Source organism: Stegostoma tigrinum, chromosome 13 (genome assembly GCF_030684315.1).
Source record: "Stegostoma tigrinum isolate sSteTig4 chromosome 13, sSteTig4.hap1, whole genome shotgun sequence".
NCBI lineage: Eukaryota > Metazoa > Chordata > Chondrichthyes > Orectolobiformes > Stegostomatidae > Stegostoma > Stegostoma tigrinum.
The window spans coordinates 56,291,963-56,319,136 of record NC_081366.1 but is presented as its reverse complement, the minus strand read 5'-3'; the positions used below and the strand labels follow the sequence as shown (position 1 = coordinate 56,319,136).

General features: G+C 44.6%; 1 protein-coding gene across 1 annotated transcript in view; it reads right to left on the bottom strand.

Annotated features, from left to right (window-relative positions):
* Positions 1-1,652: 1,652 nt before the first annotated feature.
* The window catches only part of slu7 (SLU7 homolog, splicing factor), an 83,693-nt gene continuing 58,171 nt past the window's right edge, over positions 1,653-27,174 (bottom strand). Inside the window, exons 13-16 of the mRNA XM_048543598.2 lie at positions 16,907-17,011; positions 15,378-15,461; positions 7,637-7,747; positions 1,653-6,125 (exon numbers count right to left, since the gene is read on the bottom strand). Coding sequence (XP_048399555.1) covers positions 5,946-6,125; positions 7,637-7,747; positions 15,378-15,461; positions 16,907-17,011 — 480 coding nt within the window. The 3' untranslated portion in view covers positions 1,653-5,945. The remainder of the gene's footprint in view (positions 6,126-7,636; positions 7,748-15,377; positions 15,462-16,906; positions 17,012-27,174) is intronic.

Here is a 27,174-nt window from a genome sequence, read left to right as displayed (position 1 = left end):
CAGAAACTGCCGTATCGGATTAGGTAGGAAGATTCCAAATCTTCATGCTGGTTTTGTAGTAAACCAGAAACATCTCATAGAAAACATGGTTCAAAAAAATAACTAATTCTGGTTCTGTCCTGACAGAGTGACTCATTCACCCTTAAAGTCAGTCACCATTCAACAACTGCCAACTGCCTTTAGGCTTACTGCAACCAACTCTCACCTTAATAACCAACTTCTGCTATCTGTTTAAAAACAATGCTTTTCCTGGGATGGAGAAGGGAGGGACACTGTGTTGAAACTTATTTAAAAATCAAGTCCTCATTGAAGAAATTACGGAGATAAAAATCCCTGACAGGAGAATTAGTGGAAGAATGGAGTTTGTGAAGAGAATGGGAGAAGACAGAATATTCCAGAAGACAGACTGTACAAACTTGGAGGGATTAAGTTATAAATTTGTTTTTAGTAATTGGACTTATTAAATGGGACTTAAAATGTTTACTTCAGCAGTATTCCGTAGCATTTAGACTAGTTAGGAAGTAGTTAATAGTCTAAGGGGGAATTGTCGGTTTGTAAGTAAATCTGTTAATTTGTTCATTGGTTGGTTAAATAAATAGTTTCTTGCTACTTGTAAAGTGGAGATCAGGGATTTTGTTTCTTTTAACAACCCTTTTAATAGATTACAAGGGGAAAGACGAGCTTCTCTGAGCATTTCGGGGGTAATTATTAGAGGGAAAGCCCTACTCCTTTTACAACAGATTGGGGCTTGTGTTTTAGTTTAATTATAAGAGGGGTTCAGCTATTCTGTGTTCCCTCCGTAACACAGGACCAAAAAGGAAATTAGCAATTTATGTAAGGTTAATGCAGTCTTGTGCAAACTCAGGATGCACAAATAATTTCAATTGAAAATTGAAGCCAAGTTATGACAATTGCTAGTTCATGTATCATTTGCAATTTCTATTTGAAATTAAGCATTGTTTCTGGAGTTCACGCTTCGTCAATTATCTTTAGGAGAATGCATCCACACTCATTATTTTTGCATCATGCAATTTTAAAAAGCAAATAAAGAGAGTTAGTTAGAAAATAAACTTCAGTTAATAGGGTCATAAGTGAAAGGTGGTGTTTCACTGTACATTAATTGCCTATTTGCTTCACTCCTATTTTCAACTATATGGAACAGAGGTCCACTTTGCTAATCAATAAAGTTATATTGGAAAACACTTTCATTTAATTACTAGCAAATGAGTATGAAAATATATATCCATTTCTATATCAAACCAGCTTATTTTGTTGACAAAAATAAGAGATCTGTTCAAATTTTAATTGGCATACACCAAAATTGTAACCTTGTTAAATGCACTCTTGGGTGATTGTAGATGATATACCCTTATTGTGTTACATTAGTTTGCAACTCATAGTTTATTAGCAATCCTGGCACTCTCTTCTACTTCTGTTATTTCTGTGCACGATCAAGGTTTCAGTCAACATTTAGGAAAATATGTCTATCTTATTTTACATATGTTTCAAAACGAGATCAACTATATTGTTAACACATGGAAGCTCCCTCTACTTTTTCTACTGGCCAGAGTATAATAACGAAAGAATGGAATTTCAAAACATATGATCTTAATATTTAAAAAAAAGCTAAAGTACATTGAGTTACAATAAAATTTAAAGATCTGAAACAGCTTTATTAAATGTAACCTACCATAAATATTTAAAGCGTTCAGTACTTCACTAAGATTTCAAGACAAGATATTCATCTCAAACTTGTGGTCAGTGCAGTTGATCTACATTGAAAAGGTGAAACCTTTAAGATCTTTTTAAACAGTGATATTTCAGTATAGAAGGGAAAGTTCTCATTAGGTCATCGATTAAGAATTGGTTGAAATCTCCATACATCAACAGCATATCCTATGAAACGTACAAATTGTTGGCAGTATTTTCAATATTTTTGCATTGAACTGTGTTCTTGAGACTCCCAAGAGCTTCTGTCTGTTTTACAGGATTGACGAAAGTCCATGGTGACATTCGTCATGTCTTGTCACGGCCACAAAATCTGGGTGATTAAGCACTGAGAGCTGCGAGGTGGTTTTAAAAAGATGTGATGCACAGTGGCAATCAAATTGATCATGTTGCCTCATTGATGCTCCTTCTTATTCTCAAAATAACCACCAATTTGAAACACTGAAGATTAGAGTCATACTCTTAAAACAAAGAAAAACAACAGTTTACAGACAAGAAAACTCAAATGGAATAGATCTGTAATTTAGTGAAGGTTGGCCACACATGGAATCACACGAAGGGTTTAAATCGCTGCACAAAACAGAGTTCAATGGAAACTAATAAAGAAAGAAAAACAGAAAATTAAACTCCAATGATTTCTCACTTTAAAACACTGCAATCTCAATGCTTTTGTGAGATTACCTATAGGCTAGAAAAAAAATTGTTGTGAACATTTTAATAATTTATTGTTCATAATAAAGAAAAATAAACAAGCTAAACAATCAAAAAATGAGATACAATTATCATGGAATGCAAACTGTAAAACAGAAAATTGATATCTTCAGCCTTCATTTAACTCTATGTCAGGCAAATGTAGATATGAGCAATTTATGGTCTGATATTAAGATTTGTCTTCGACAATGTTGCATACAATCTACCTTTAATCAACAACCCTCAATAAAGAAATGTGGATATTATGTATTGTCTGTCTTACATGTTGATTCCAAGATGTTCAGATGAAATAGATAGACATTTCCAGCGATTCTCTGCCAACTAGTTGATAACTTAAAGTAGCAGTCTAGTACACATTTATTAATTTATTTAAAATGGTTTACCTTGAGTTAAAATAACCACTGTGTACTTACTACAAGGAGCTCGCAAGAAGCACAATCAGGACTGTGAGCTGCTGTAATGCCTTACAATAATACCTGACAATACCTTGGTATCCAAAGACAACACAAAGCTTGCATCAGAGAAACAAGCTTGCATCAGAGAAACAAGCCTGCAGTTGACTTCATTGTAAAATGTTATTCTATGTCAGGAGGAAGAATAAAAAAAGCTCCATCGCTCTCACAAGCTTTCTGAAATAATAATGTATTCCAGTCCCATTCTCTTATCATTACATGACATTTATTTTTACTTATTCAATCATTTATCTAATTGCATGTCTGAATGGCCCATCAGAAAACTAAGCATTCCTTCATTATGGGAACGTACTAAACTTATATCCTCTTAACAAATGAAAATTGTCTTTCCTGATTCATTTCACAAAATGTCTCAAATGGATTTGATAATAGTGTGCAACTGGAGGAACACAGCAGATCAGGCAGCAGAGGAGTAGGAGAGTCGATGTTTTGAGCCTCGACCCTTCTTCAGGACTGGGGAGGGGGAAGGGAGCTGGGAGCTGGGAAATAAATAGAGGGAAGAGGGGTGGGCTGGGGGAAGGAAGGTGGGATGGCAATAAGTGGATACAGGTAGGGGTAGTGGGGATTGGTTAGTAGGAATGGTGGGACAGTTAGGTGGGGAAGGAGGTGGAGAGGTAGTGTCAGGTCAAGGAGGTGGGGACGAGAGGGAGGTTTGGAGATTGGATGAGGCAAGGGGGTCGGGAGATTTTGAAACTGGTGAACTTCATGTTTAGACCATCAGGCTGTAGGCTCCCAAGTCGAAATATGAGGTGTTGTTCCTCCAGTTTGCATGTGGCGTCATTGTGGCACTGGAGGCGGCCCAGGCTGGACATGTGACCCAGAAAGTGGGCGGGGGGAGGTGAAATGGTTAGCGACTAGAAGGTGTAGGGATCCCACTAAAGAGACATTTCCCTCCCCACCCCTATCTGCCTTTAGTAAGGACTGTTCAGTCTGCGACTCCCCCATCCGCTCCACACTCCCCACCAACCCACCACACTCAGCACCTTTCCCTGCAACTCCAATAGGGGCTACACATGCCCCAAAACCTCCCCTCTCACCTCCATCCAAGGCTCAAGATAAAACTTTCCATATCCAACAGGGGTTCACCTGTACATCCTCCAACCTTGTGTACTGTATCCGTTGATCCCGATGGGGCCTCCTCTACATTGGTGAGACTAAACGTAGACTTGGTGACAGATTTGTGGAGTACCTGTGCTCCATACACTATAATCAATGACACCTTCCAGGTGCTAACCATTTTAACTCTCCCTCCCACTCCTTCTGTGACATGTCCATCATGGGCCTCCTCTGGTGCCTCAAACAAACTGGAGGAACAACACTTCCTATTCCACCTCAGGAGCCTACAGCCCGATGGCTTAAGCATAGAATTCACCAGTTTTAAAATTTACCCACCCCTTAGCTTCATTCCATGTCCAATCCCTCCCTCTCATCCCGGACTCCTTGACTTGACACTTCCTGTCCATCTCCTTCTCCACCTATCCACCCCACCATTCCCACTGACCAATCCCCACTATCCCTACCTGCATGCACCAATCACTGTCCCAGGCCTCTTTCCACTATTTATTTCCCAGCTCCCTCCCCAGTCCTGGCGAAGAGTCTCGGCCTGAAATGTTGATACTCCTACTCCTCTGAGACTGCCTGACCTTCAGCATCTGCGGTTCTTGCTATCTCTCAACTGAATTTCCTTTCTGACTAAAGGAGAGCTGAAGGATGAAATATTATGGAGACAGTCGGTGGGTTTGAATACAAGATTACACAGGAAGCAAAGAAAAATAAAATAGCTAGCCAGATTCTCTGTTCCTTATCTCTATTGAGTGTCTTCAGTAGGAAAGTGGCCATTGGATGTTCAGCAAATTGTATGCGGTTGAGGTAGGGGCTGTATAGTAGCAACTGTCCATTCCATTCAACCCACACCAAAAATAAAGTTTGGCCTCCAAATTAATTACTTTGAAGGTCAACTGTGCATGATTCTTTCCTCTTTGGTCAACAATTGTCTGTGTTTATTAAACAGTGTACTGCCACTACAAATTGCCTGCTCCTCAGCATGTTAATTGCAAAAGCCATCAGGGTGAATGCTCAAAACATGTTCTTCAGTTCATAGGTTCCGTCATGGGGGACACACTGGTGGGTAACCTTGTAACTGCAATTCAAGAAATTTCCAAATTTCAGTTTCCATCAGTGATGTCACAAGTAAAAAAAATCAGAAGTAGTTTCCAACAGGGATAGGAAGTCAGGCTTGAAGAATTAAATCATATTAAAAATTTCTTAAAATGGTCTACTTAAGAATTACGCTGGTAAACGGGTTTCAAATCAGGAACATGGAAGAGAAGAGAGGATCTTAATAACCAGCATCAAAAAGTACATAATCCTTTTTCTTAGATTTCTTGCAGTCAATGCAGATTTTATTGTCAATAAGGACAAATCTTAAAAGTTTGATTTCAAGATGGTGTAAAAAAAAACTTTACATAGAAAATGTGCAAAGAAATACAGTACCTTTTAAATAAGTGATCAAAAAGAAAATTAAACATTTGAAAATAGTCATATCTGAAATTGTATGGTTACAGAGCTTATGGCAAAGCAAGAATTGAATCTGCAGGCTTTTAACCTTGAGTTAGCATATGCATGAGTCATGTGTTTAAATTATTATGGCAAATAAAGGAGGTCATTTGGCCCATCATACCCATGCAAGTTCAATATAACAGACTATAAACTGAATAATTCAAATTACTTGAAGACTGCAAGTTCTTGACACTCTACAAACAAGCATATTAAAATGACAAATCCTTAAATAGTAGAAAACTATTTGCCAAACCAAACCAAATCCAGAAGAGATGAACACTACCAGTTTCTCCAAGCAGGGAACACTGCAAAATATTCAGCATTTGCAAAAAGAGATACTGAATTCATTATACATTAATCAAAAATGGAATTTTATTTTCAGCTTGTGGAGATCTGACAAATCAACCTTTTGTAGCACTGCTGTTCATAGGTTCTGGGAACGTTCAATTATTTAACCTTGATAGAAGTCATACATTACTTTCCAAGGAAAGAAGCCATTGGATCTTCTGGTCTTTGACGTTTCATTCTGTATGCCTCCATTTCTTCTTCTGTAGGTTCTTTTATTTCATGTACGCTGTTGTAACCTCGCTTACGTTCATCAATTTGCAAAATTTGTTCAACTTGCTTCAAACGAGCTTCTTCAGCAACCAGGGCCTGAGTATGTTAAAATTAAACATCATGTGGCAGCAGTTACATAGCAACAAGCTTGAAAGCTTAACAACTGATTTCTAAAGCATGCAAAACAGAAAAACCAGCAAAGTAATGTACCAGGCACACTGATAAAGGGTTATGTGCAGGCTTATAGGATCGCTCCAAAAATACAAATGAGCTAGCACTTAGCTGTAGATTATCTGTTTCCTATATTAACATTAATTGCATTATCACAGATTCTAATGCTGGTATATTTGTTAAAAGTACTAAGGTATTTTCTTAAAAAATGAGCAGATATTATTTTAACTCATATGATTTCACGTGATTTTATTTTGCAAAGGGTGGTCTCATTACTTCCAATTTTCAATAAAGATCACAGAATTCATTATTAGGAGAATGCAAGCTGAAAGAGTATTTGATGTTACAGAAGGTGAAACTACCAAAGAGGAAATGTAACTCAAAAATTACTGATTCATGTGAGATCAATTGCATATCAATTAACCAACAATTTCAACAGGCACTAGAATGTGCTACACTACATATGTCATTGGTAAACCACATAGTCAGCTTTTGCTGCCCGCTACATAGCTACAAAATTCATCTGACAGAAAAGTAACAGCCAAGTTGCATTTGAAACATTCCTCATACCTTCCTTCAAAGGCACATGATAACAGCATAATTGAATAAAAATGGACATTAATCAAAGAGATGTGATGTGGCAGTCATTTTTTTGTGAGAAATGTTATAGCAAGATACAGTCAGGGTTATCCAGCATGGAAACTGTCAGGAGTACGAGAAAAGGAAATTGGTCAAAAAGCATTAGGTGGGATAGTGTATAAGCTATTCCAGCAGACCAGATCACCATAGTTGTGCATGTAGTGTATTACTCAATAATAACACATTTCCACTTGCAGCACAAATGAAGTATATCAATAGATCTATACTTCAGTAGCTATAAGTTTGATGTATACTAACTAACTTTTTATGCCATGTATTATTGGAGATAAAATACAATTAAATAAAACTGCAGAACAAATGCTTTCTTTACAAAATAGTCTATTTGAACTGTAGTCAGCTAAAGACCCCTATTATAGGGACTTTTGACAGATAATAGATTTTATTCTGTAAACATGGAATAGAAGCTGTCATGCACAGATGTAATCAATGTACAAAAGGCAGCACAACAATCAAATGTTTCAATATTTCACTTTTACGCTGAATTTTTACTATTGATTTGCACTGTTAAAGTTAATCCAAAATGTAAATTAGAAGTGACTTATCAAATTAGTAGAACTAATGGATTCCTCAGTGTAATTTTGTAAAGTTAGTTATCTCATTTACGTAGTTCTACCTGTTTGCACATCTGTTAGACAGAAAGGAAATATCATTTTGGTAAACAAAGTGTTAACAGTGAACTAACTGTAGGAATTTAATCAAAATAAATTTACTCAAGTATATTTAAAGAAGATTCTTTGAAAAGGGAGGAGAAGCTAGGATATATATAAAACTCAAACCTTTTTCAATTTTTCTTGCTTCTTTGCTTCTTCATCTTCACTGTCTGAACCATGACTTTTTCTGTGTTTCTTCTTTTTCTTATTGCTTTCTTTAAGCTTTTCTTTATGAATCTATAACAAAGAGACAAACTGGTGTTATAAATAATTAATACAGGCTGCAAATGGGTTCAGGCAATTTGATTCACTCCATGTGACATCAAGAAACAGTTGGAGACACTAGATGCTGCAAAGGTTATGGGCCCTGGCAACTTTCTGGCAATAGTACTGAAGACTTTTGATTCAGAACCTGCTGCTCCCTTGGCCAAGCTGTAACGGTACAGCTACAACACTGGCATTTACCTGAAAATGTGGAAAGTCCTGTACACCAGAAGCAGGACGAAGCCAACCAGACCAATAACCACCCCATCTGTCTACTCTTGATCATAAAATCATAGAGTCCCTATGATGTGGAAACAGGCCATTCGGTCCACCAAGTCCACACCACCCTTCTGAAGAGCATCCCAGCTAGACCCATTCCCGTACATTTTCCCTGTATCCTGGCATTTCCCATGGCTAATCTACCTAATCTACACACTCCTGGACACTACAAGCAATTTAGCACAGCCAATCTACCCAACCTGCACATTTTTGGACTGTGGGTAGAAACTGGAGCTCCTGGAAGAAACCCACGCACATACAAGGAGAATGTGCAAACTCCACACAGACAGCCACCAGAGGGTGGAATTGAACCTGGGTTCTAGCGTTGTGAGGCAGCAGTGCTAACCACTGAGATGAAAGGTGGTTATCAACAGGGCTGTCCAGCAGCACTTGCTCGGCAATAAGCTGCTCAGTGATGACCCAGTTTGGGCTCTGCCTGGGATACTCAACTCCCAACCTCATTACAGCCTTGGTTCAAACGTGGCCTAAAGAGCTGAATTCTGGAGGTGAGGCAAGAGAGATAGCTCTTAACATTAAGACCACATTCGATTAAGCACAGCATAAACAAGCTCTAGCATAACTGGAATCAACGAGAATCGAGGAAAATTCTCTGCTGTTGATGAGTTATCTGGCACATAGAACATGGTCGTGGTGGCTGGACGTCAGTTATCTCAGCTGCAGGAGTTCCTCAGCGTAGTGTCCCAGACCCAAATGTCTTCAGCTGCTTCAATGGTCCAGCCTCCATAAGGTCGGAAGTGGGATGCTCGCCGATGATTACGCCATTTTCAGCACCGGTTGTGAGTCTTTAGATACTGAAGCAGTATCTGCATGGTCAAATGCAACAAAATTTGGAAAATATCCAGGCCTGGGCTGACAAATGCCAGATAATCTAACTAGCACTCCATGACATTCAACCATGTCACCTTCACTGAATCCCTCACTATCAACAACTTTTGGGGTTACTACTGATTAGAAGCTCAATTGAATTCACTACATAAACATAGTGGCTGCTAAAGAAAGTCAGAGATTAGGAACACTATGGTGAGTAATTTCACCTCTTGACTCCCCAAAGCCTGTCCATCATCTACCAGGTGAATCAAGAATGTGATGGAAAGCTCTAACAATACTCAGGAAGATCGACACCATCCAGGATAAAGTAGCCCCCTGTTTTCACAGCACATCCAAAACAACCACTCCCTCTACCGCCGACACTCAATACACACTGCTGCTACCGTCTACAAAATGCACTGCAAAAATTTAGCAGAAATGCTTAGTCAGCACCTTCCAAACCAATGACCACATCCATCCAGAAGTTCAAGATACATGGGAATGTCACCATCTACAAGTTCTTCTCCAAGCCACACACCATTCCAAGTTGGAAATATATCACTGTTCCCTCTCTAACCAACAACAAATGGGCTGCAGTGCTTCAAGAAGGCAGTTCACCACCACTTTCTCAACAGCAACTAAGAATGGGCAATAAATGCTGGCCAACCAGTGATACTCATCCCACAAGTGAATAAAATAAAGCCAATTCCTTTTAGAGGTCACATGTTGGTCACTGGCCCATTGCAACAGTTGCTGTGTTTCATATTGCATAAAGAAATAGAAACATGCCCTAACGCTCAAGTTGATTCCCACTTAAAGTACCACACACACGAAGTACACTTCAGTTAACAAGACCTAGAAGTATCTACAGTTGTGGGCGGATTGTATTTCCAATTGTTGCAAGCTAACTAATTATGCTAGTCCCACATTATGACCTAAATTGGACTGAAGGGCTAGTCTCTATTTAGGATAACATTATTCAAGTAAATGTTTGATTCAGGGTGTCCTTGTAACAGATTAAGCACTACATCAACATCTTCTTTGTTACTAGATGACTTGTTTAATTATTTAACGGTCACTGAATCACTATGACGTGAACAGAAAGGTCCAAACACACCTCAACCAGAATGGAAGCCAACTCCCATATTGTTGCCATCTCAGGAGCCCAAAAGCTGACGTTTCGGGCCGAGACCCTTCATCAGAGAGGGGGATGGGGAGAGGGAACTGGAATAAATAGGGAGCGAGGGGGAGGCGGACTGAAGATGGAGAGAAAACAAGACAGGTAGAGAGGAGTATAGGTGAGGAGGTAGGGAGGGGATAGGTCAGTCCAGGGAAGATGGACAGGTCAAGGAGGCGGGTTGAGGTGGTAGGTAGGAAATGGAGGTGCGGCTTGAGGTGGGAGGAAGGGATGGGTGAGAGGAAGAACAGGTTAGGGAAGCAGAGACAGGCTGGGCTGGTTTTGGGATGCAGTGGGGGGAGGGGATGAGCTGGGCTGGTTTTGTGATGCAATGGGGGGGGGGGGAGGGGAAGGGAAGAACTGGGCTGGTTTTGGGATGCAGTGGGGGAAGGGGAGATTTTGAAGCTTGTGAAGTCCACATTGATACCATTGGGCTGCAGGGTTCCCAAGCGGAATATGAGTTGCTGTTCCTGCAACCTTCGGGTGGCATCATTGTGGCACTGCAGGAGGCCCATGATGGGCATGTCGTCTGAGGAATGGGAGGGGGAGCTGAAATGTTTCGCGACTGGGAGGTGCAGCTGTTTGTTGCGAACCGAGCAGAGGTGTTCTGCAAAGCGATCCCCAAGCCCCCGCTTGGTTTCCCCAATCTCGAGGAAGCCACGCCGGGTACAATGGATACAATATACCACATTAGCAGCTTTGCAGGTGAAGTTCTGCTTGATATGGAAGGGCTTTTTGGGGCCTGGGATGGGGTGAGGGAGGAGGTGTGGGGGCAAGTGTAGCATTTCCTGCGGTTGCAGGGGAAGGTGCCGGGTGTGGTGGGGTTGGAGGGGAGTGTGGAGCGGACAAGGGAGTCGCGGAGAGAATGGTCTCTCCGGAAGGCAGACAAGAATGGGGATGGAAAAATAGCTTGGGTGGTGGGGTCGGATTGTAGATGGCAGAAGTGTCGGAGGATGATACGTTGTATCCGGAGGTTGGTGGGGTGGTATGTGAAAATGAGGGGGATCCACTGGGGGCGGTTGTGGCGGGGGCGGGATGTGAGGGATATGTTGCGGGACATGCAGGAGACGCAGTGAAGGGCATTCTCGACCACTGCGGGGGGAAAGTTGCGATCCTTGAAGAACGTGGACATCTTGAATGTGCTTGAGTGGAATGCCTCATCCTGGGAGCAGATGTGGTGGAGGCGGAGGAATTGGGAATAGGGGATGGAATTTTTGCAGGAGGGTGGGTGGGAGGAGGTGTATTCTAGGTAGCTGTGGGAGTCAGTAGGCTTGAAATGGACATCAGTTTCTAGCTGGTTACCTGAGATGGAGACTGAGAGGTCCAGGAAGGTGAGGGATGTGTTGGAGATGGCCCAGGTGAACTTGAGGTTGGGGTGGAAGGTGTTGCTGAAGTGGATGAACTGTTCGAGTTCCTCCGGGGAGCAAGAGGTGGCCCAACCTCAAGTTCACCTGGGCCATCCCCAACACATCCCTCACCTTCCTGGACCTCTCAATCTCCATCTCAGGTAACCAGCTTGTAACTGATGTCCATTTCAAGCCCACTGACTCCCATAGCTACCTGGAATACACCTCCACCCACCCACCCTCCTGCAAAAATTCCATCCCCTATTCCCAATTCCTCCGCCTCCGCCCCCAGGATGAGGCATTCCACTCCCGCACATCCCCGATGTTCACGTTCTTCAAGGACCGCAACTTTCCCCCCCGCAGTGGTCAAGAACGCCCTTGACCGTGTCTCCCGCATTTCCCGCAACACATCCCTCACACCCCGCCCCCGCCACAACCGCCCCCAGAGGATCCCCCTCGTTCTCACATACCACCCCACCAACCTCCGGATACAACGTATCATCCTCCAACACTTCTGCCATCTACAATCCGACCCCACCACCCAAGCTATTTTTCCATCCCCACCCTTGTCTGCCTTCCGGAGAGACCAGTCTCTCCATAACTCCCTTGTCCGCTCCACACACCCCTCCAACCCCACCACGCCCGGCACCTTCCCCTGCAACCGCAGGAAGTGCTACACTTGTCCCCACACCTCCTCCCTCACCCCTATCCCAGGCCCCAAAATGACCTTCCATATCAAGCAGATGTTCACCTGCACATCTGTCAATGTGGTATATTTGAGTACAGATACAATGAGTAAAAGCTATCACTCCAGTCCAGCACTGAGCTAGTGTCATGCCAGTCATAGAGCATGGAAACAGGCCCTTTGGTCCAACTTGTCCATGCTGACCAAGTATTCAAAATTAATCTAGTCCCTAAACCCTTCCTATTCATATACTCATCTAGATACCTTTTAAATGTTGTAATTGTATCAGCCTCCACCACTTTCTCTAACAGCTCATTCCAAACATGCACTGCCCTCTCTGTGAAAAGTTGTGACTTGGGTCTTTTTTAAATCTTAAGATCTTTACATCTCCTCTCACTTTAAGCCTATGCTCCCTAGTTTTGGACTCCACTGACCTGAGAAAAACACCTTGGTTATGCACCCTATCCATGCCTCTCATGATTTTATAAACTTCTATAAGGTCACCCCTCAGCCTCTGATGCTCCAGGAAAAATAGCCCTAGCCTATTCAGCCTCTCCCTGTAGCTCTAGTCTGCAAGCATCCTTGTAAATCTTTTCTGAACCCTTTCAAGTCTAACATCTTTCCTATAGTAGGGAGACCAGAATTGAATTCAAAAAAGTGGCCTAATAACTGTCCTGTACAGTCGCAAGCCCCTGTCTCTCACTAAGACAGTTAAACCAAGCCCTTGCCTAGGTGGTCTATTTGGAAGAGTAGGGAGTTCTCCCTAGTGTTCTCTATTTATCCCTCAATCAACAGCACAAAGCAGATTTTCTAACTATTGCTGTTTGTGGGAGCTTACTGCATGCATACTGGCTGTTGCATTTGCCCCATTACAACAGTGACCACACTCCAAAAGGTACTTAATTGGCTGTAAAACAGTTAGCAACATCTGGTCGGTGTGAAAAGTTCTACATAAATGAAAGCCTTTCTTTCTATTGCAGAATATGAAATCTTCCAGTTTGCTCTGCTGCCCAAGATCAATTTCAATGTCCACCTTCACCCTCCCTCTCTCTAGTTGCTTCAGGGGAGAGATGGGGAAACCGGTGAGGGAGAAAAGTAAATGAGACAGACATGGTCAAACTTTGTCTTTATTTGTCTTTCCAAAGAAAGAGAGATTTACATTTGTATATCACCTTTCACAATCTTCATTGTAATGTAGGAAGTGAATCAGTCAATTTGTGCAATGGCTAAATAATCTATTTTTATGATTTTCTTCCACAGGATGAATATATTGCTGGCCACCCAGCTTTTATTACCCTATCTCATTGCCCTTGAGAAGTTGGTGGTGAGGTGCCCAATTGAAATACAGCCATCCATTTAGTGCAAGTATATCCACAGAGCCATTTGGTAGGGAATTCAGGATTTTAACCCAATGACTTTGAAGGAATAGCGATATATTTCCAATACAGGATGGTGAATGACTTGGGCAGGAGTTTGCAAAGGGTGGTGTTCCCATGTATCTTCTGCCTTTGTCCTTCTGATTGATAGTGGTTGTGGGTGATATTGGTAGATGGATTAATATCAGCATTAATATTATATATTTATCATTATTATAATTGATAGTAACAGCAGGGTGAAGTCTCCTACTCTGCTCTTCTTTGATAGGACATTCTGCAATCATTTGAGAGAGAGCCAGGATTTCCATTTCATCCCATCCAAAACATAGGACCTCTGACAGTGCGAAGCTCCCTCAGTAAAATAGGGGAACGTCAGCATATATTTTGCACTCAAGTCACTGAAGTGGCACTTAATTCACTCAAACACTGGACCCCAAAGTCAGAGTGCTATGCACCGAGCCACAGTTAGGCTGATTGGTCTACTTTGTGTCTTCCTATGACTTCTTTCATATTTGGTACTTATTGTACCCAGTGTGGCTTCCCCTACATTGGGGAAACCAAGCGGAGGCTTGGGGATCGCTTTGCAGAACACCTCTGCTCAGTTCGCAACAAACAGCTGCACCTCCCAGTTGCGAAACATTTCAGCTCACCCTCCCATTCCTCAGACGACATGTCCATCATGGGCCTCCTGCAGTGCCACAATGATGCAGGAACAGCAACTCATATTCCGCTTGCCCAATGGTATCAATGTGGACTTCACAAGCTTCAAAATCTCCCCTTCCCCCACTGCATGCCAAAACCAGCCCAGTTCTTCCCCTCCCCCCATTGCATCCCAAAACCAGCCCAGCCTGTCTCTGCTTCCCTAACCTGTTTTCCTCTCACCCATCCCTTCCTCCGACCTCAAGCCGCACCTCCATTTCCTACCTACCACCTCATCCCGCCTCCTTGACCTGTCCATCTTCCCTGGACTGACCTAACCCCTCCGTACCTATACTGTCCTCTCTACCTATCTTGTTTTCTCTCCATCTTCGGTCCGCCTCCCCCTCTCTCCCTATTTATTCCAGTTCCCTCTCCCCATCCCCCTCTCTGATGAAGGGTCCAGGCCCGAAACGTCAGCTTTTGTGCTCCTGAGATGCTGCTTGGCCTGCCGTGTTCATCCAGCTCCACACTTTGTTATCTTGGATTCTCCAGCATTTGCAGTTCCCATTATCACTCCCATATTGTTGCGATTATTCTGAATCACAAACTACTAGCCACTTACCCAAATTGGCTAACCAATACCCTAGCCAACACATTAACATTAGCATTTGTTGAAACCTCATAAAGCTCTGCAAGTGGCAAATAACAAAAAATTGCTGTGTTTGAAAAATGTGATTTTCACCGAATAGGTGATTGAAATCAGAAATGTTCAGGCAGCATTTCTTTGAAAGAGAACTACAAGGATACCACTGGAAGTCAGGAACCTACTGCTAAGTATTCAAATATTATTTATATTAAAAACAAGGGAAATTATGAAGAAATTCAGACAGCCACAGATTCAAGTGGTTATCTAATAAAATAAAACTCGGATTTCTAAAGCTTTCTATTACATTTGGACAAAGCAGTAGGTGAAAATTATAAAAACAAAAATTGCTGGAAAAACTTCGCAGGGCTGGCAGCATGGAGAGAAATCAAGCTTAACGTTTTGGGTTTAGTGACCCTATCTCAGAACTCTGTTCCATTCAACCATGAGAAAGCTTAATCATCTCTTGACAGAATTGTGAGGAAGGGTCACTCAACCCAAAATGTTAACATTGATTTCTCTCCACAGATGCTGCCAGACCTGGCGAGCTTTTCCAGCAATTTCTGTTTTAGTTTTCTGATTTATACCATCCACAGTTTCTTTACGTTTTTACATGAAAATGGTACTTGCCTCCACTAAAGTTTTTGGTATGCTTTCATATGCTTCTTGGTTAGAACTGGGGATCTCACTTGGAAATTCAGATTTATCTTCCACCTAAGTGAGAAAAGAAGTGCAACATATTGATGAAGATTGAAATCTAGCATTGAATCTATCATTAAATAATTCATTTATGATGAAAGAATGGATATCATTGGGAATACAGCAGTCCATCAGAACTTAGTGAGAGTTTTTTTTAAAATCATTAACTAGATGTTGACATTGCTACTGGGCCAGCCCCTATTGCCCATCTCTAACTGCACTTGAGCTGATCGGCTTGCTGGGTCACTTCATGAGCAGTCAAGAGTTAACCAGGCTGCCGTGGGTCTGGAGTCACAAGTAGAGCAGACAAGGTAAAGATGGCACATTTCTATCCCTAAAGGATATTTGTGAGCCAGATGGGTGACAATGGTGACATGGTTGTCATTAGATTAGGCTTTAATTGCAGATTTTTATTGAATCCAAATTTCACCAGCTATCATGTTATGGATTCTGGATTACTAGTCAGATAATGTTAGCATTATGTCGATGCCACCCCAATAACAACATGTTAATGGTTCATGTGTAGATCTTTCAGCAGAATTGGAAAATATAATTTTAAATTTAAAACAATGTTATCATTAAAGTTTTAGTTTATCTTTACTATATGCATTTTTAACTTCTGTTGAACCCTATAACTCTCTACGTACCCAAGGTGTGGACTTACAACTTCAGTTTATTTCAACAACTGGTTTTATCATGACATCTACCTCTTTCATAATGTCAATGTGGTTCGTCACCGAATAAATCACATTTGACTTCCTTCAGAATTCCTTGGATAAAGATGAGGTGAAGATGCTGGTGTCGGACTAGGGTGGACAAGTTCAGAAGTCACACAACACCAGATTATAGTCTAACAGGTTTATTTGAAATCACAAGCTTTTGGAGTGCTGCTCCTTTGTCAGGTGGAGCAGCGGTCCAAAAGCTTATGATTTCAAATAAACTGGTTGGACTATAGCCTAATGTTGTGAGACTTCTGACCTTGGATAAAGAAGCATCCTCTGTCAGACTACAGCAGAATCTAGATAACATTCAGGTCTACGCTTAAAAGTGGCTGAGAATGATCAGTTCAAACAAGAGAAAGCTTAATCATCTCTAGCCCTAATGGCTCAACAATCTGCACTATTTCAGAAACTTATTTGGACTGTCCACATTAACTCCACACAGTTCAAGAATGGAACGGATTGTGATTAGCTTGCAACAAGCAGCTCAATTCACTATTAAAGCCTCTTCCATTACTTACAAAGCTGAAGTCAACAGTGTGATGGAATATTCATCCAAGATTAAAATTTGAATCCATATGCTAAGATGGAATTCCAAGTTAAACATGAACCAAATAACTTACCAACTTGAATAATTAAAAATAAATTAGAAGTACACAAGATTGCATTCAAACTGCTGAAAAATTACACAATTTTGCAAGAATAATGAAACAGACAATCTTGAAATATTGCAGTACGTACAGCGATCTGTTTTCCTTTTTCTCCTGTACAATAAGATGTCTTGATAAATGAGTGACAACACTTGTACCCCCATTTCCCTTCCTTCCAGTAGGAGCCCCAAACAGACTGTAAGATAACACACAAGTAAAACATCAAATGAAAGGCTGCCCATAAAATATAGCATTGCAACCGAAAGATTTGAAAACTCATTACAGCAGCTTCCTAAATGGGTTTTTGACTTAGCCCGCTAGAGATTCCTCATGACACTGTATAGGAGTACATTTTTTAATGATATTTATTATCTTCCTATAATATCCAAAATATGACAATTTCCTCATTACTGTAATATTAACGAAATTATTTTGGAAAAACATTGATTGATTTGAAGTGGAAGTAACACTATAAAGTAATACTTTATTGAAACTAAAAAATATGAACCAAACAAAAATGCCTACAAACAAAAGCTGCTGATTCTGCAAACCTAAAATTAAAAACATGAATATAATAAGTAGATCCAGCTGCACTTTTGGAGACAGAAGCAGAGTTAACATTTTAGGTTGTTGATTTTTCATACCATTTAGTAAGTCTGAAGGAGAGGGGAGGATGGTAAAAAGAACAATGAAGGTCTGTGTAGGTTTTAAAGAAGAGGAGATTAAAAGATAAAAGGTAGAAGACTAAGCAGAGTAATAATACCACAAGTAAAAAGGCTTGCAGAAGTGTGGATGGCAGAACAATGAACAATTGCTACCTGAAAAACAATTTGAGACTAAATTGCTGCAGAGGTTTCAGTTTGAGATGGCTGAACTCAGTGCTGAGACCTTAAGACTGTGAAGTGTCCATTGAGAGATGAAATGTTGCTCTTTGAGCTGGTGTTGAACTTCTTTAGAAAACAGTAGAAGGCTAAGGATGGAAGAGTCAGAGTGAGAACAAGGTAGAGAACTGAAATGACATGAACAAAAATAAAGTTGCTGGATAAGTTCTGAGGAAGGGTCAGTGGACCTGAAACATTAACTCTGTTTTCTCCTTCACAGATGCAGTCAGACCTGCTGAGCTTCTCTCCAGCAATAAGTGATAATGGGAACTGCAGATGCTGGAGAATCCAAGATAACAAAGTGTGGAGCTGGATGAACACAGCAGGCCAAGCAGCATCTCAGGAGCACAAAAGCTGACATTTCGGGCCTAGACCCTTCATCACCCCTCTGATGAAGGGTCTAGGCCTGAAACATCAGCTTTTGTGCTCCTGAGATGCTGCTTGGCCTGTGTTCATCCAGCTCCACACTTTGTTATCTCTTTCTCTCCAGCAACTTTGTTTTTGTTCCTGATTTACAGCATCTGCAGCTCTTATGGTTTTTAATTAAAATGACAGGCTCAGGCTCACATGTAAACTAAGTAGAGGTATTCCACAAAACAGATATATAATCTATATCCAGTTTCCTCACTGTATAATAGTTTGCATTGTAAACACAGAATACAGTGCCCTAATTAGAATGTTAACAATGAATGTCAATTAAATTTGTATTTCATGTGGAAGAGGAGTTTGAAACCTCAGTTGGAAAGAAAAGATGTAATAAAAAGGTTTTCATTCTTGCAGTTCCATTGAAAAGTGCCAAAAGGGGAGGTGATGTTGGGGTAATTGAGGTGTGGACTGTGCGGTGAAGGTAATAATCCGTTCAGAAAGGGGACAGGGACGTCTATTTTTTTGTGGTGTCCTGCTCAAGGTGGTCAAAATGCAGAAGAGGATCTGTTTAGTAGAGGCTGATTATATGGAAATTGAGGACAAAGGAAATTGAATTGTGGCTCTGGAGGAGGGGGAAATGGAGCAGACACAGACAAGGAGTCTTGTTAACTACAGTGAAAAGAAATCTTCTGTGGAGAAAAGGAAAGATACATCTGAACCATCGATATGAAAGGATGCATCATCAGATAGAGATGAAGAAATCGGGAGAATAAAATAGACTCTTCAGAGGAAATGTGGTGTCCAATTTATTTCTGAACCCATCCCCTCCCTCACAGAGCCATGAAAAGGGGTCCGTCAAGGGACTTATTGTTCTATATGAAGTTGTTGTTGATATTTCTAATCCTCACTACGAACTGTTTAACAGCCAACATTTGAACAGGTAATCTCTCTCATGCTCATCAATACAAACCATCATTCCGAACAAGGAGGGAGGATGCAATGGCCTAGTGCTATTATCACTGAGCTGTTAATCCAGAGACCCAGATAACATTCTGAGGACCTGGGTTCAAATCCCGCCACAGCAGGTGGGGGAATCTGAATTTAATAAAAATCTGGAATTAAGTGTCTAATAAATGACCACAAATCCATTGTTGATTGTCGGAAAAATCCATCTGTTTCACAACTGCCATTTCGGGAAGGAAACGGCCATCTTTATCTGGTCTGGCCTACGTGTGACTCCAGACCTACAGCAATTGGGGTGACTCTAAACTGCCCTCTGGGCAATTAGGGATGGACAATAAATGCTGCCTAGCCAGCAAAGTCCTGATCCCTTTAACAAATAAAGAAAAAACATGATTTTTAAAAAATTTAATGTGCGCACATTTTGTTCTATTTTTTCTAAGATGCAGGCTTCACTAGTTAGTTAGCATTTAAGCCCATTTCTCATTATCCTTGAGAGATGGTAGTAAGCTGCCTTCTCGAACTAAGGTAGGTAGTTAATGTGGCTTGGAAGGCATATGAGACATTTGTCTTTAATAGCCAAGGCGGAGTGTTTAAGCAAAGGGAAATAATGCTGGAACTGTATAAAAAATTTGTTAGACCACAACGAGGGTATTTGTGTGCAGTTCTGAAATTGACATTACAGGAGAATGCGACTGCACTGGATAGAGTGCAAAGGAGATTGACCAAGATATCGCCTGGGCTGGAGTGTTTTACTTATGAAGAGAGACTGGAGCAGAGGAGACTGCATGGGGGTCATGACTGAGATGGACAAAGTCATGAGGATCATAGACAGCGTAGGTAAGAAGAAACCTTCCCCCTTGGTGGAGGGATCAACAACCAGGGGTACAGATTTAAGGTAAGGGGCAGGAAGTTTAGAGGGGATGCGAGGCAAACGTTTTTCACCCAGAGGGTGGTGAGAACCTTGAACTCACTGTCTATACAGGGGTGCTGGAGGCAGAAATCCTCAACATTTAACAGGAATTTAGGTGTACACTTGCAATGTGAAGGCATACAAGGCTGTGAGCCAAGTGTTCAGAAATGGAATTAGAAAAGTTCAATCGTTGTTTTTGACTGGTGCAGACTTGATGGAATTTAGGGCCTTTTTTGGTGTTATAGATGTCTATGATATGAGGTCATAAAGTCCAACACAAATGCAAGCTTCTTTTCTCCTCCTCAGTATAAGTAATCTTCAATACTGCATGGCTTTACCAAGGCCAGAATCCTGATGAAGAACTTCCAGATAGGTAAGAGATAAAGCAAGGATAGGACTAAATGGGGAGCAAGGTAAGGTTTGTAAATAATTTGGATGAAGGAGTGGAAGGTTGGATTAGTAAGTTCGCGGACAATACCAAAGTGGGTCACGTTGTGGACAGTGTGGAGGGCTGTTCTAAATTACAATGGAACATTGATAGGATGCAAAGCTGGGCTGAGAAGTGGCAGATGGAGTTTAACCCTGAAAAGTGTGAGATGATTCATTTTGGAAAGGAAAACCTGAAAGCAGAATACAGGGTTAACGGAAAGATTCTTGGCAGTATGGAGGAGCAGAGGGATCTTGGGGTTAATGTCCACAGTTCCCTGAAAGCTGCCACCCAGGTGGATAGAGTTGTTAAGAAGGCGTATGGTGTGTTAGCTTTCATTAATAGAGAGATTGAGTTCAAGAGCCGTAACGTTATGCTCCAGCTATACAAAAGCCTGGTTCGACCACATCTGGAGTATTGTGCCCAGTTCTGGTTGCCTCATTACAGGAAAGATGTGGAAGCATTGGAAAATGTGCAGAGGAGATTTACCAGGATGTTGCCTGGAATGGAGGGAAGGTCTTACGAGGAAAGGTTGAGAGCGCTAGGGCTTTTCTCTTTAGAACGACAAAGGATGAGAGGTGACTTGACAGAGGTGTACAAAATGATCCGAGGTATAGATAGAGCAGACAACCGGAGACTTTTTCCTAGGGTGGAGCTAGTTATAATGAGGGGCGTAGTTTTAAAGTGAGTGGAGGTAGATATAGGCAAGACATCAGTGGTAAGGTCTTCACTCCTAGAGTAGTCAGGGCGTGGAATGCACTGCTGGAGAAGGTAGTGGGGTCAGCCTCATTAGGGGCATTTAAGTGGCTATTAGAAAGGCATATTGAGTTTTGAGAAGATTTGTAGCTCAGGTTGAGGTTCTGGATGTGAGTTTGCTTGCTGAGCTGAAAGGTTAGTTTTCAGACGTTTTGTCACCATTCTAGGTAACATCATCAGTGAGCCTCTGACGAAGCACTGGTGTTATGTCCCGCTTTCTATTTATCTGTTTAGGTTTCCTTGGGTTGGTGATGTCATTTCCTGTTCTTTTTCTCAGAGGATGATAGATTGGCACCAAATCAAGGTGTTTGTTGATGGAGTTCCGGTTGGAAATGCCATGCTTCTAGGAATTCTCGTGTGTCCCTCTGTTTGGCTTGTCCTAGGATGGATGTGTTGTCCCAATCAAAGTGGTGTCCTTCCTCATCTATATGTAAGGATACTAGTGATAGTGGGTCATGTCGTTTTGTGGCTAGTTGATGTTCATTTTTAGCGTATTGCGCCCATAGGTGCGAGCGGGTTTTGAGAACATGAACATGAACATGAACTAGCCACAAAACGACATGACCCACTATCACTAGTATCCTTACATATAGATGAGGAAGGACACCACTTTGATTGGGACAACACATCCATCCTAGGACAAGCCAAACAGAGGGACGCATGAGAATTCCTAGAAGCATGGCATTTCCAACCGGAACTCCATCAACAAACGCCTTGATTTGGTGCCAATCTATCATCCTCTGAGAAAAAGAACAGGAAATGACATCACCAACCCAAGGAAACCTAAACAGATAAATAGAAAGCGGGACATAACACCAGCGCTTCATCGGACGCTCACTGATGATGTTACCTAAAATGGTGATGAAAGGGCTGGGAACACACCTTCAAGCTCAGTGAACCAGCTTACATCTGGAACAAAATAAAGACCCACCTCTCTTGTGGACTGAGAGGAGGAGCGCGCTGTGTTGGAGGTGAAAGGAAGACGTCGGGTTGGCTGTGCACCCTTGCAACCAGTGGATCTTAATGCTGGCTTTGGCCTAACGCTGGTTCAGGGGAGCAGCCAACCTGCAATGATGGCTGCGGCGAGTGCTCGTGCCCCAGGTCAGGGGGTCCGGAACACCATCAGTGTTTCCGTGAAGAAGGTGAATGAAGGTGCACCTGTGGACCACACCTTCTTCGTGAAGAGGGTCCTGTTGGACTGTTGTGGGTTCGCTGCTGCGGACATGTACTGCCTGCAGGATTTCCCTGGAGGAGGTTTTCACGATGTGACCTTCAGGAGTGCCAAGCTTTGCGAGGTTTTCAAGGAGAAAGGAGGTGAGGGCCCCCTCTCTGTATTGACCGCTGTTCGTGATGCCAGTGCAGAGGAGCCGTATGGTGACTGTACACATGTACAACCCGCATGTGCCAGTAGTTGATGTCCTGACCTTCCTTGGAAGGTACGTGAAGGTGGAAGGGGACCTAACTGACATCATGGACCCTTTTGGCATCTGGACCAGTAAGAGGCAGGACAAGGTGATGCTGAGGATGGGCACGGACGGGAACGTCGTACACCCACCGTCCAGCTTCGCGATTGGCGGGAGCAAGGGCTACCTGACCTATGCAGGGCAACCTAAAGTCTGCCACGCCTGTGGTAGGTCAGGTCACGTGGCGGCCGACTGCAAAGCCACCATCTGCAGGGAGGAGGGACACCTTGCAAAGGACTGCCCACAAGAGAAAAGCTGTAACCTTTGCGGGGAAGCGGGCCACCTCTATAGGGCATGCCCGCAGCAGGGGAACCACCTACGCCCAGGTCGCCGGCAGGGGCAATGCGGGGCCAGTCCCCCCGGAGGAGAGGAAGGCACCAGGGCACTGCAACGACCCCACTAATGTGCAGGAGGGCCCAGCCCCGCAGGATGGGCCCGAGGCCAGCAAAGCGCCCCTGCAGGCTCCGCTCCCCCCCAATCCGAAAGCCCGGAGTCGATGGAGGTGGCAACAGGTGACCCAAGGGAGTGGACGACAGTCTGGAAAGCGAGGAGGAAGGTGCGTCGGCGGGCCCAGGAACCGCAACCATCAGGCGGGAAGAGGCAGCTACAGGGGGGTGATAAGAGCTCCTCTGACGAGGGCGATTCGGAGAGGGCCCACCCGAAGCAGAAGTTAAAGATCTCAAGGGAGAAGGAAAGCAGCACCATGCTTCCAGGTGACGGGAGGCGTCCTGAGGCACCCTCCGACACCCAGTCACGTGCTGCTGGGGCACTGGCGGGCCCCCCGGAACTTCCAAGCGGGAAGGAGGAAACAGCGCATCCCCAGCCTGACTCTCCTGCCTCCGTACCCTCGACGGGGGGATGCCACCCGGAAGGCAGCAAAGACGGTTACCTGAGCCCGGAGAGCGTCCAGCAGTTAGCCTGAGCAATGGGCATGAAGGGACGGATAGAGGGGCAGGACCCTGGACTTGGGGAGGGTACTGCGGTCACTGCCCACAATGGGGGTACGAGTTGCGAGCATTAATGTGCACAGCGTCAAGTCCACCGCAAGATGTGTGTCCACGTTGGCCTACCTGACCACCATCAGGGCGGACCTCCTGTTTCTGCAGGAGTGCGGGATACCGCACCTCAGCAGGTACGGGAAATGGACTGGCGCCTGGACCTGTGGGCCTTCGATCTGGTCGGGGGGCGGTAACGACTGTCGATCCTCGGGCCTGGCTATTCTGCTGCGGGGGCGCAACCTCACCATCTCTCAAGTTCAGGAGGTGGTGGGGGGGGCGCCTCCTAGTTGCTGACGTCACCTACAGGAACGCTCCCCTGAGGCTGATCAACGTGTACGCCCCAGCGGTTGGCCGTCCTGCAACGGCTTCCACCCCTGCTGGCTACGTCCAGGCCAGTCATCCTAGGCGGAGACCTCAACTGCATCATCGATGCAGATGGAAGATCCGGCGTGGGATCAGCGGGTGGGGGGAGTCAACTGGACGTCACGTCCAGATTCCTGATGGGCACGGTGAAGGACGCCAAGCTGCTCGACGTCTTCAGCGCCCCTGCAGACGGAGTGCGGCAGAGGTACACCTGGTCGATGCCAGACGCGTCTCTTCGCTCAAGGATAGACTTCCTGTTTGTGTCACGGGCGCTCTCGGTCAGGTCCACTGGCGTCGAGCCGGTGTTCTTTCCTGACCGCTGCCTCCTGCTGGCCGACTGTCACTTACAGGACAACCAGCCGGCCGGCAAGGGGACGTGGAAGCTCAACACGACTCTGTTGACCCCAGAGAACGTCGAGGAGCTTAAGAGGGAGTACACCAGTTGGAGAACCGTGAAATCCCTCTTTGAGTCTCCGGGCAACTGGTGGGAGACGGTGAAGGAGAACATCAAGAGGTTCTTTGTCCTCAAGGGTGTTCGAAAGGCGAGGGAGAGGCGGGGAAAGCTGTCGCGACTCCAGAAAAGGGTGGAGAACCTGCTCCTTCTGCAGTTGATGGGGGTCGATGTCATGGAGGACTTCCGTGAGGTGAGGGGCCAGCAAGCCTCGCTCTTCGCTGCAGAGGTATCCCGGATAATCTTCCGGTCCAGGGTCCGCTCCGTGGAGCGGGACGAGACGTGCTCGCGTTTCTTCTTTCAGAAGGTGCACAAAAAGAGAGCTCTGTGCTTAGCCGGCTGAAGGAGGATAACGGCTCAGTGACGTAGTCTCAGCCCAACATTTTGAGCATCAGCAGATCCTTCTATGCCGGACTGTACGACACAAAGCCCACGGACAGCACGGCCTCCGAGTCGTTCCTGTCGTCTATCATGGAGGTCTTAGACGACGGCACGAGGGAGTGGCTGGACCGGCCGATATCCCTGGACAAGCTGACCAGAGCCCTCAAGTCCTTGGAGAGGAATAGGACTCCCGGGAGCGACGACTTACCGGTCGAGCTGTATTCCGCTCTGTGGGACCTGGTCGGCCAGGACCTGCTGGAGGTGTACGATAGTGCGCTTCGGGCAGGGGAAATGTGCAAGTCCCATGAGGAAGGGCATCCTCACCCTCATTTACAAGAGGAAGGGGAAGGGGGAAGAAATTAAGAATTGGCATCCCATTTCACTATTCAACGTGGACTACAAAATCCTGGCCAAAGTCATAGCCAAGTGGGTCAGGTCTGTCCTGGAGTCGGTGATTCACCCTGACCAAACCTGTGCTGTGCCAGGCAGGAAGATCGCTGAGAGCCTCGCGCTCATCAGGGATACGATCGCCTATGTACAGGAGAGGCGGGTGGACACCTGCCTCATCAGCCTGGACCAGGAGAAGGCCTTCGACAGGGTCTCTCATGCTTACATGAGGGACGTCCTCTCCAAATTGGGGTTCGGAGAGGGCATCTGCAATTGGATCCGGCTGCTCTATACCAACATCGTTAGTGCAGTCTCGATCAACGGGTGGGAATCGGACAATTTTCCGGTCAGATCTGGAGTCAGGCAGGGCTGCCCACTCTCTCCTGCCTTGTTCGTGTGCTGTGTGGAGCGAGGTCATGTTCTTCGGGAACTGGGACGACTGCTCCTTCATCCCCTTCAGCGTCAGGACAGACTACCTGAAGGTGCTGGGTGTTTGGTTTGGTGGAGCTGGGGCGTGCACTAAGACTTGGGAGGAGTGTATCACCCAATGAAGCAGAAGCTGGGCAGGTGGATGCTCCAGTCCCTCACCATCGCGGGTAAGAACCTGGTTGTCAGGTGCGAGGGGCTTTCGGTACTGTTGTATGTGGCGCAGGCCTGGCCTCTTCCCTGGACCTGCGCCGCTGTGGTCACCCAGGCCATCTTCCACTTCATTTGGGGGTCGAGGATGGACCAGGTCCGCAGGGACACCATGTCCAAAGACCTGGAAAATGGGGGAAAGGACGTACCGAACGCCACCCTCACCCTGACGGCTACCTTTGTGTGCGGCCGCATCAAGCTGTGCGTAGATCCTCAGTACGCAAACACCAAGTGTCACTACTTACTGAGGTTCTACCTGTCCCCGGTGTTGCGAAGGATGGGCCTGGCCTCATTGCCGCGGAACGCTCCGAGTAGTTGGACCGTTCCGTACCACCTGTCCTTCGTGGAGAAATTTTTGAAAGGAAACACCTTCGACCACAAGGACGTCAGGCAGTGGTCAGCACGTAGTATCCTCGCAACCCTTCGGGAAAAGGAGGGGGTGGATCCCGTCGTGTGGTTCCCCACGCAGACTGCCAAAGTCGTTTGGCAGAATGCCTCATCGCCAGAACTTTCAAACAAGCACAAGGACATTGCTTGGCTGGCGGTGAGAGGGGCTCTACCAGCAAGATCCTTTATGCCTGCCCGGAATCTATGCGCCACCGCACGCTGCCCTCGAGGTGGCTGCGGGGGGGGGACAAGACTGTCGATCACCTCCTTCTGGAGTGTGCCTATGCGCAGGAGGTCTGGAGGGGGATGCAGTGGTATTTGTCGAGGTTTGTCCCGAGCAGCTCTGTGACGCGGGACTCCGTGCTCTACGGGCTGTTTCCCGGGACGCACACCGAGACCAACATCAACTGCGCCTGGAAGACCATCAATGCGGTGAAAGACGCTCTTTGGTCTGCCCGCAAGTTGTTGGTCTGCCAGGTGAAAGAACTGACCCCGACCGAATGTTGCAGACTGGCGCACTCCAAGGTCCAAGACTACGTGCTGAGGGACGCGCTAAAGCTTGGGGCAGCCGCCGCCAAGGCGCAGTGGGGAAAGACCACGGTATGAAACCCCTCGTCCAGAATAGAAAAAAGGGCCCTATCTGGCAACTGGGCCCAACTGGTGCCTTCCCCAACTGGTCAGGGGGCCAACTGGGACTGTGCGGGGTGACGACTGCCGGGGTTTTTTTTTGCTTTGTATTTTTTTCTTCTTTGTTTTTTTCCTTTAGTTGGTGTACGTACCCCCGGGTAACCCGGAGCGGCTTGCATGACTGGGTGGGTGTATAAATCTTTTATTTTTTGTACATCTTATGAATAAAGTATATTTTTTCAAATTAAAAAAAGGTGACGAAACGTCTGAAAACTAACCTTCCAGCTCAGCAAGCAAACTCACATCCAGAAAGGCATATGGATGATAGTGTAAGGTAGGGGTAGACATTAGAAAGACTTCAGG